Source organism: Lepidochelys kempii, chromosome 6, assembly GCF_965140265.1.
Source record: "Lepidochelys kempii isolate rLepKem1 chromosome 6, rLepKem1.hap2, whole genome shotgun sequence".
Lineage (NCBI taxonomy): Eukaryota > Metazoa > Chordata > Testudines > Cheloniidae > Lepidochelys > Lepidochelys kempii.
In genome coordinates this window covers 118,417,901-118,428,680 of record NC_133261.1, presented here as the reverse complement: position 1 = coordinate 118,428,680, position 10,780 = coordinate 118,417,901, and the positions used below count along the sequence as shown (strand labels likewise).

The 10,780-nt window shown below is 46.0% G+C and overlaps 1 protein-coding gene across 7 annotated transcripts in view; it reads left to right on the top strand.

Moving 5' to 3' along the window:
* Positions 1 to 5,785, top strand: part of PPP1R36 (protein phosphatase 1 regulatory subunit 36) — a 23,060-nt gene extending 17,275 nt beyond the window's left edge. For 6 of the 7 annotated variants that reach the window (XM_073349877.1, XM_073349879.1, XM_073349876.1 and 3 more), the window contains 4 exons: positions 505 to 547; positions 2,417 to 2,610; positions 2,701 to 2,895; positions 3,261 to 5,785. In XM_073349877.1, the coding sequence (XP_073205978.1) occupies positions 505 to 547; positions 2,417 to 2,610; positions 2,701 to 2,895; positions 3,261 to 3,495 (667 nt within the window). In that variant the 3' untranslated portion in view covers positions 3,496 to 5,785. The remainder of the gene's footprint in view (positions 1 to 504; positions 548 to 2,416; positions 2,611 to 2,700; positions 2,896 to 3,260) is intronic. The other variant, XM_073349883.1, reaches the window with a different exon arrangement.
* Positions 5,786 to 10,780: the final 4,995 nt, after the last annotated feature.

The window sequence follows — 10,780 nt, the reverse complement described above, 5'->3', positions numbered from 1 at the left end:
TAAAGATGGTTGCTCAGCAACCAGCCTTACTGTGCTGTTGAAAAGTCAGCTGTGTGATAGCCATATGATTTGTTTCAGAGTAGCAGCCGTGTTAGTCTGTATTTGCAAAAAGAAAAGGAGGACTTGTGGCACCTTAGAGACTAACAAATTTATTTGAGCATAAACTTTCGTGAGCTACAGCTCACTTCATCGGATGCATTCAGTGAAAAATACCTTGATAGATTTCCACTCCATACGTCTAAATTCAGTGCCTTGCATAATGACAGGTTTCAGAGTAGCAGCCGTGTTAGTCTGTATTCGCAAAAAGAAAAGGAGTACTTGTCCACTGAATGCATCCGATGAAGTGAGCTGTAGCTCACGAAAGCTTATGCTCAAATAAATTTGTTAGTCTCTAAGATGCCACAAGTACTCCTTTTCTTCATATGATTTGTGTCCAGTATGCTGTTCAGAGACTTGAAAGCATAACTCCAGCTATTAACTTTGTGCTATTGTTGATTGTCTTAGGAGAAAAACATCATCAACACAGAAGGACCGAGAGTTCTTTGAGGTAAGAAAGAGACATTCGTGGATAGACACTGAGCTTTTTCGCTAATCCTAGAATAAGATGAAGCGAGGAAGCATCACAAAAGGTAACTGCCCTGGGCTTAAGATATTGGGCCAGATCATCAGCTGGTCTAAGCTGACTTAGCTCTGTGGAAGTTAGTGGTGTAAATCAGTATGTCTTCAGCTGAGGCTCTGGGCCAGAATAACTAGTGGTGGAGAAAGCAGTGAGTTGTTTAAATTGTCACTAACACACACGTCCTCAGAATTGTTCCTGCTGAGACAATACACTGAGAAAATGGGTCAGCCACCAATTTTGTCCTGTGTTTTGCTCTTTTACTCAAATTTTGAAGGCCTCCATTTTGTTCCTCATTGTCCCTACAGAAAATAAAACAAAGCAGCTCAAAGTCTTCATGAGCAACCCTACAATAACAAAGCAGTTTGCATGTGATGAAAGGAAAAAAATCAGCAAGAAAATAGAGTTCAGTTTGAAACTTCCATTCGGGTTAAATCCAATTGCAGCCTAGCATTGTGTGATTCCGAAATGTAACCGTCTTAAAGATGACAGTAACATTTCCCATCATTCTTAGTAACGTTTCCGGATGTCTATGCAGGAATAGCCCTGTGAACAGGTTTTGACAGTTAATTTCCAGATACCATACTTCACCAGATTCATAGAAAACATTTGAAACCAATACGATATTTTGGACTCCTGTGGATTGTGATGAGCTTACTTAGGGCTTGTCCACACCTGACATGCTACAGCAGCACAGCTGCGGAGCCGTAGCACTTCTGTGTAGACACTACCTACACCGACGGGAGGGGTTCTCCCGACTATATAGTTAATCCACCTCACTGACAGGCTGTTACTAGGGCCTGGTCTACACGGGGTGGGGGCATGGGGGGGAGATCGACTTAAGTTATGCAACTTTAGCTACATGAATAACATAGCTGAAGTCGACATATTTAGACCTACTCACTGCAGTGTCTTCACTTCACTGCGGTGAGTCGACTGCTGCCACTCCCCCGTCAACTCTGCCTGAGCCTCTCGCAGTGCTGGAGTACAGGAGTGGACAGGAGAGCGCTCGGGGGTCAATTTATTGTGTCTAGACTAGATGCGTTAAATCGACCCCCGTTGGATCGATCACTGCCCGCCGATTCAGCAGGTAGTGTAGACATACCCTATGTTAACAGAAGAATTCTTCCATCGACCTAGTGCTGTCTATACCAGGGGTTAGGTCGGCACAGCTACATCTCAGAGGTGGATTTTTTACACCTGAGAGATGTAGCTATAGCTATGTAAGTTTCTGGCATAGACCAGCTCTTAGCAGAAATTCTATGTAATGGGGACACGTTCAACCTGTGCCAAGTATCCCTGGTATTTAACCAGGCGCTAACTGGGTGAACATCTGAGCTTTGGTCTTTTAATACTGAAGTTGCCAAGCAAGGATGAGATGCGGTGATCTCATTTCTCGTAGTAGTATTCGGTAAGTAATTTCATTTCCAGTCTTCTCGGTAAATTTTTAAAACGTAATGTCCTATTCTCCACTTAATCCCTATGACATTGCAGTGACTCAGTGTGGGGAGACACTACTGTTTCCAACTGAAACACAAGCATATCGAACAGGACTCAGGGTGTTTGATTCTAAAAACAGCCATCAGTCATGGGAAGTGTCACATTAAGAGACATTCTACTGTGCCACAAGTCTCTACTGTAAAGAATATGCTGTGATACTGGGTCAGATTCTATCCTGATGTATCTCTGTTGACTTCAGTGGAGTTACGCCAGCAGATAATTTGGTCCTCCCCTTTGTATGCTGTGGCTTTCTCTATAGAACAGCCATATGCGGTAAGATTGGTCTCTGTTTCTGTTTAGTGCTTCTACAACTTCTGTACATACGTGGCCTGGGTGGTGTTCAGACGGAAGTACTTCCAAGAGATTCAGGAAGAAGTGGGCAGGCTTCTTCGCTCTGACATATTTAACCCCGCGTTGAGAGAGAAGAACAGCCCCGACCTGCAGAAAACAGATGTCTCTGCCGATCAGAGGAAAGTTATCTTTCCCTATCACAGGTACCACTCCTTGCTTGTTATCCTGGCACATAGGGGAGTTTGCACTGCACCACCCAGATCAAACAAAAGCCTCATTTGTTTTTTCTGAAGGAGCATATATGCCAGACGCCCTGCAATAAAGAGTGTCGTTGGCCAGCGCTCGCCGGTGCTCAGTACACTACTGCCCCTGCCCAAAGACAATGCTGAGTATCTCTTCCAGAACCATTACCTGCATCGGGGCAGAACCCTTCCAACCAGCAGCAGCAAGAACCTGCCGGACTACTCAACTGTTGAGCTTACACCCAAGTAAGGAGCTGTTTCCATGAATGTTGGCTGTATTTCTGCAAGGGATGGTTGACACTTAAAGAGCCCTTCCACCTTAACAGGGGGGTGGTGTGTCTGATGTACTTAACTGAAGGCCCCTGCACCCATGTTTCTTCCCAGACCCAGCAGGACCAATGTAGTCCCACTGCATGGTGGGAGAGCGGGATTTGGGGACTTAATTGGTGCATGATCCCTGTGCACAGAGGCGAAGTTTTTCCCTCAAGGTAATGCCTGACCCAGGTAAAGTTCTTCGCAATTTTCCATATAAAGTTGCAAATTCCACCCCTGCACCCCAGTTTTCCTTAGCCCTGGTGCTTCAGTTACATCCGTGACTCCTTTCGAAACAGGGTTGGCATCATTGGAGCCCTTCGCAGCAAGTTCAATCCCCACACTCTCATGCCTATTGGGGTGATGGAGGAGGAGGAGGAGGAGGAAGAACAAAGAATAAAGAGAAACGGTTCCTCAGTCAGTTCATATGACCTGGCTTTGTCATACCACAGAGGCACCCAAGTTGGAATCGGTCGCCCGAGCATGGTACTCTCGAGAGCAACTATGGAGGGGGACTACTCTGAAAATGGTTAACAGAAATGGCGCCCTCTAGCATTGAGGGTAATTCTAGCATGTGTTAAGTAAACCACTTTGAAGCTTCATTTTTAAGAGCAGAGGCTATTTGTTACAGGTAGTGAAGCGTAGTGAATAGGGCATTGGACTGGGATTTAGAAAACCTAGCTTCTGTTCCCGGCTCGGCCACTGACTTGCGGTGTGACCTTGGGCAAGTCATTTCCCCCACTTGGTGCCTCAGTTTCCCCATCTGTAAAATGGGGATAATGATACTGACTCCCTCTGTAAAGTGTTTTGAGATCTATAGACCAAAAGAGCTAGGTATGATTATTATTTATTCCTTTAAAATTTGCATTGCTAGAAGATTCCTAGAAGGATTAAAAGTTCTGGAAATGATGGTTTTATGGGAATTTCCTCTTACATTTTTAATGTATTGTGTTTACTCATTTTTGATTTCTGTAGTGTTTCACTGAGCTTTGCACACATGCATCTCTCCAGACTAATGCATGACAAATGTTGATAAATGAATAGCAAAGACGAATCCCACTATTTGAAGATATGGGGGAGATCCTCAGTCATTGTAAATCAGTGTTGCTCCACTGAAATCAAGGGAGCTATGCTGATTTACTCCAGATGAGGAGCTAACCTGAAGTATTTATTATGTAGCATTTATCTCTTATCTTTCATTTTCACCAGTGGGAAAAATAGGTCCTAGAATTAATACCAATTAAAATATGCATTTGGGATGTCATCATCATGAAATAAAAAGCTCATCAGTCCATAAGTAAGGATAAAATTATGTCCCAAAGTCTTGGATTCTGTGACTTTCAGAGACCTCTGTGACATTTTCCGCTTCACCCCTGGGTTGGTGGGGCTGGAGTTCCCAGCCCTCATGGGGACCCTGCAGCTCCAAACTGCCAGCCACAGAGCTCTGAGGGACCACAGGTGGTGGGGGCCCTGGAGTTCCCAGCCACCATGGGTGGCAGGGGGCCCCCGGAGCATCCAGCTGCTGGCCCTGGAGCTCCCAGCCACCATGGGCAGCAGGAGCCCCACAGCTGCTAACCACCTCAGGTGCCCTGAAGCTCCCAGCCTCCGGAGCTGCAGTGGGGGCTCAGGAGCTGTCAGCAACAGCGGCAGGTGCTGGACAGCATGGGCTGGGCTTCAGTCATCCCCTCCCCCATGGGGCTCAGGCATCAGTCAGCCTCCAATCGGGGTCCTCCCCCCCTCCTTATTTTTAGTAAAAGTCACAGACAGGCGTCGTGAATTTTTGTTTATTGCCTGCCACCTGTCGTGACTTTTCTCTTAATCATAAGAAATTACAAGGGTTTACCTATAAAACTGTCTGTATTCTGTTACCATTACCATTAGCAGAAAACCGTGGTGAGATCCTGGCCCTTTTGAAGTCAATGGGAATTTTACCATTGATTTCAATGCGGCCAGCATTTCACCCCTTGGCTCTAACAATGAAAGAAAACTAACGAGGGGTAGAGTTTTCTGAGAGCTGAGAAGAAAACTTAAACATCTCAGTGTATTGTTTAAAATGCTATCTATGGGACTGCTACAGTCCCCTTATGTACACAGACATTGAATGCAACATGCTTTGTTCAGAACAAACACTTCTATATTATGCATTTCTGCATTGGTTTAGGGAGGCAAGTTAGTGAGAAGACAAATACACAAGAATCAGATATGGGCCTAGGTAAATGTCCTTTTCTCATGAAAAACATATTGCTGCTAGAATATATAGCAGAAGTTCCAAACACCTGGCCCCTCCACTGATGTATTTATCTCATCCTCATAACGTTGAGTTTTTGCCAGTATTAAAGTTTTATTTTCTAAAAATAATCAGTAAAGTAAGATTGCATCGTGTGTAACATGACCTTAATGCTGTCACATATGGCCTGAAAAATACACTCAGGGGAGGCTGTTTATCTCACTGATCAGAGTCTAATGATGACACTTCAAGGGCTAGATTTTCTAAAAACTTGGTAGGGCCAATGCACATACAAAATGCAGACACTGCTTGGTTTTGGGAATCCTCAAAGTCCCCTGTGTGGTGTACTGAAAACTGTATTGAAATTGTAGGTTGTCACTTTAAATGGATTTTTCCTGGTCCTGCTTGCAGGCTAAGGGTTTCTGTAAGGAAGCATGTGATCTGGGTCTAGCAGCAGTCAATCTGGAGGCAGACAGCCTATAGTAAGGTGAAGTGAATTGTGCCTCGCTGCCTTAGGGAGCAGTCGGATTTCTTTCTCTCTGTTTTTGGGCTCTTGTATGTTATCATTCTGAATTGTAAGGAATAAAGATGTTATTTTGCAACCTTCCAGCAAGAGTATTTATGTGTTTATCTAACTTCTCTGTGTGTACGCTGTGAACATAGCACCCTACAGCGCTTTTTCCCCACTGCATGACGGGGAAACTAGGCCAACAAGTAGGAGTTTGGTGACTACAGAAGGGTTTTCTTCTCTTGATCTGTGCAGAAAGCTCCCAGTGAAAACCCTACATGGACGGAGGGGTGTACATGGCCACAGCTTTCTAGCTACAGCCCATGCCCCTGAATTAAAAATGCAATTTGCCCCATCTGCAGAATGAGTCTAATACCCCGATACGCTATATATTGGCTTTACTCCGGGCCAGACATTGCCTACCACATGCAAATTAGACAAATTAGAAAAATGGTCTTAAATCAACAAGATGAAATTCAATAAAGACAGATCCAAAGTACTTTACCTAGGAAGGAGAAATCAAATGCATAACTACAAAATGGGGAATAACTGGCTAGGTGGTAGGACTGCTGAAGAGGATCTGGGGGTTAGAGTGGATCACAAATTGAATATGAGTCAACAATGTGATGGAGTTGTGACAAAGGCAAATAGCATTCTGGGGTGTATTAACAGGATTGTCATATGTAAGGCAGGGGAGGTAATTGTCCCGCTCTACTGCACAGAGAGGCCTCAGCTGAAGTATTGTGTCCAATTCTGGGCACCACACTTGAGGAAGGATGTGGACAAATTGAAGAGAGTCCAGAGGATAGCAACAACAATGATACAAGGTTTAGAAAACCTGACCTGTGAGGAAAAGTTAAAAAACCAGGGCATGTTTAGTCTTGAGAAAAGAAGACTGGGGGCGACCTGACAGCAGTCTTCAAATATGTTAAGGGCTGTTATAAAGTGGTGTGTGATCAGTTGCTCTCTGTGTCCACTGAAGGCAGGACAAGACATAATGGGCTTAATCTGCAGCAAGGGAGTGTCAGGGTAGCTGGTCCCTGCAGCTAGACTGAGCCGAGCTCTCTTGAACTAGAGCTGGGGAGTCCAATCCAGCCAATTAAAGAGGGCTGGGCTACGCCCAGGCCTATGAAGGGCTGCTGGTAGGTGAGATTAGTTGTGGCCTGGGGAGGGAGGGCCACACTGGAATGGTGCGAACCCTTGTGGTGGGTCCCCTGGAGCAAGGGGGGGCAGCTACGCAGGGGGACAGCCCAGAGGCTGCTGCCCCAGAGAGGGAGAAGCACTGGCACCTGGCCAGACCAGGGAACCTGCCCGAGGCTCCTGAAGGGGGTGGAGCTAAAACCTGAAAATAAGGACTGAGTTATGGCTGTCTTTCTGCTTGCTTATGTACTTTTATTAAGAAAATAAACCTCCTTGAAAGAGACTGGGCATGGCAGTGGATACTTTGGAGCTAGGGAGAAGCCCGGCTCAGTGACAGGGAGATTTAGTTTAGATATCGGGGAAAAACTTCCTAACTATAAGGGTAGTGAAGCTCTGGAATAGGATTCCAAGGAAGGTTGTGGCATTCCCAGCACTTTTAATTACAGGTTGGACAAACACCAGTCAGGGATGGTCTAGGTTTACTTGTTCCTGCCACTGAAGGCAGGACAAGACATAATGGGCTTAATCTGCAGTAAGGGAGTGTCACAGGGTAGCTGGTCCCTGCAGCTAGACTGAGCCAAGCTAGTTGACCTCTTGAATTTCCTTCCAGCCCTACATTTCTATGAATCTCAAAATCAATTGATGTGTCTGCTACTGAATTGCAGAGGTGAGAGAGGTTGTCTTGCAGCTATTAACACACATAGCAGGTGCTAGGCAATCCCTTTGGCCTACGTGGGAGAACCAGCTTCATCAATCAAGCCAGTGGTGAATAATCTCTGGCCATGGAGTATTGAGGCATATGTGGCCATTCCAGCAAGTGATTTCTGAAGACAAAGGGAGGATCTGGAACAGACTCACACTTAGTTACTTCTGCCTGTGAAGCCTCTCCCATTGAACTCATGGCTTCTTTCGGATCAAATTGTCTGGCACTTCTGGGAAACAAACTGTTGCAGGAACTCACTGGGTGAAACCTGTGGTTTGCGGATCAGGCTAGATGGTCCTGTCTGAGGCTGCCTTCTAGCCAAAAAACTTAGGAAAACATAAATCCAGCCCTTACAGATGGATTTGGGCCTGATATTTTATGGTAATCTTTTAAGCAATCTGGTGCTTTCTGGAATGGACTGAGAAATTCCAATACTCAGATTCTTTAGTCAGCAGGATGCTTACCAGAGCCTGCAGGTAGGCTGAAAGCTTGCTCAGTCAGAGAAGACTCATATCATCTTGGAGAAAGCGGAGTTTGATGTGTCTTACACAGGCAATCCAAGCTTGTTTAAGCATGTCAGCAGGCCCCTGCGGCCTGTCCCACATGACAGTGAATCAGACTTCCAACAAGAGAGAGTGAGTCAGAAAGGGCGCTTGAGAAGCTTTAATTCATCAAGCCCTTGCTGTTCTGCCCAGGAGAATTTTGCTCAGAAATATCCACCCTTGATAATGATATGGTAGAGCCAAGAGTCATGAAACATTGCTCCTGGCTTTCTGCACAGACTGTGTGTATAGTTTGCATCAGGGAATTACAGCAGGTTGGTGGCTTCCATGAATAGGTTTTTAAAAAAGTGAACCCCAAACTAGTTATGTGTCTTGGAATAAAAACCACAAGAGCCAGATTTCCTGTATGAAGTACAAGAACAAATGTCCATAAATGTTAAAAACAGACAGTCGTGTCCATTATAAGCACAGGGTTCTGTGCCATGACTTCTATTGTGTTACCATGTGCTTCACTTCCTCATGGCTGCTTTGGACATTCCTGCTATTTAGCATGGCCAGTTGCATGGCCCAGCGTCTTGATGGGCTTTTTATGAAGACTCTACCATTCATCTCCACCATATAGGGGGTGTCAGCCATTCCTCTGTAAGCAGCTATTTTTAGACATGTATAACTGTGCTGTTTAAATTTATGCCAGGCAGAAACTTGGCAGAAACAGTCTCAGCTTCGAAGCTGGTTTGTGAGAGAGAGAAAGTAATCTGGCCATTGGTTAGTTCTGAACTCTAGCCCTCAGCAGTTAGTGGCTGCCATTGGGAGGCAGCTGGGAACAGTGGGGTTATAATCTGTAGTTTATGTGAATCAAGGGGTAGAAAGAAATGAGGCAGGCTGAGGCCTTGTTAGTCACTGGGAGCCAATCCTGCCCACCTTCCTTCTACAGATGAGGACTATAGCCATGGTTTTGGGGAGCCAGCACAGGAGGCCTGCACCCTCTTCATGCTGAGGATCAGAGGTCCACGTGGGTCTGCAACTAGAAACATAGGAACTGCCATATTGGATCAGAGCGCAGTCCATCTAGTCTAATAGCCTGTCTCTGACAGTGGCTAGCACCAGCTGCATCACAGGAAGGTGTAGAGACTCTGTTCGGATCAACTGGTCATTTCCCTGTGCAAGAGGAAGCACAGCAGCGGGAAAAACCCGGCAGGAAGCACTGCTATTTGCAATCCAGAGATTGTAGCAGCAGCTGCAGATAGGCAGAAAAAATCACCAGCTCCAGACTGTCAAGGAATTCTCCAGCACCCAGCTTGAAGCAATATTTATTGTTTGTGGCTGAATCCTTAGGGAAAACAGCTCAGTGAAAATGAGCCTTAGATAGAATGAGTTCTTCAGAAGAGTTGTGGCCGTGTTGTTCCCAGGCTATCAGAGACAAGGTGGGTGAGGTAATATCTTTTATTTGACTAATTTCACCTGGAATGGTCTCTTGCAACATGCATTCACTCCTTATCTGTTCCACCCTTGCATTTATCTGTGACACCCTGAATACCTTTCCCAGCCTTGGAGAAGAGCTCCGTGTAGCTTGAAAGCTCGTCTCTTTCACCATCAGAGGTTGGTCCAATAAAAGACATTATCTCACCCATCTTGCGTGTCTACTTCAGAAGAGTAATTTTTTGACTTTTGAACACTCCAGTGGCACAAAACATCTTGTGGCAAAAGGCCTTCTGGGTTTTTAGGGGACAAAAAGCCCATCCCCAGACTTGCTCAGAGATTTTTCATCCTCTGCAAAATCGGAAATCCTAGAATTTTCTTTTGTTACTATCTGTGTGAATTTAGTGCTGGTAAAATGTGCCCGTTCCTCTATTTCCCCACAGATTAGCTACACCATAGGCAGCAGCAGCAGCGATCCCACACCCTGCCTAGGTGGTGTGCCTTGACCTGACCTGGACCACATTGTCTTCCTAGGGCAAGAGAACATTGGGTAATCTCCATGTCCATTCAGTTGTTGCCCTTTCTTGCTGATAGTGCCAACCAGGGGCAGGTGCCAGCTGTGGGGTGATGGTCTCTCTGATGTGGACACCTGCCTGCTGGGAGCTGGAGTGAGACCACCAACTGGATTTCACACATGGCAGCACATAACAACTTTTTTGACTATTTGTGATTACCAAATCAGGTGGGAATTGAACTGGTAGCTTAAAGCAATGGTTCTCAACCGAGGGTCAGGGGCCCCCTGGGCAACCGTGAGCAGGCTTCAGGGGCTCCACCAAGCAGGGCTAGCATTAGACTCACTGGGGCCCAAGGTGGAAAGCTGAAGCCCCACTGCATGGGCCTGAAGCCCAGGGCCCTGAACTCTGTCACTCGGAGTTGAAGCTAAAGCCTGAGCAATGTAGCTTCGTGGGCAACTAGCAACTGCCCTGTTTGGTACCCACTAATGCTGGCCCTGGCTTTTATATGCAGAAAAACAGTTGTTGTGGCACAGGTGAGCCGTGGAGTTTTTATAGCATGTTGAGGGGGCCTCAGAAAGAAAAAGTTGAGAACCCCTTTGCCTTTCCCTGGACCAGCTACTGCCTTACCCACCCCTAGTTAGAGACTATTTGCTCACCAGATGTTTTTGTTCCACTCCCCTTTTCCCCTGCTTGGAAAAGGAAGCAGCCTCTGCATCCCTGCTGAAGTTCTGAAGATCCTTTCAGTTCCTCCTGTTTGCCTTCCTCTCCCCATTTCCGTGCTGCCTTTCCACAGTCGAGGCCAAC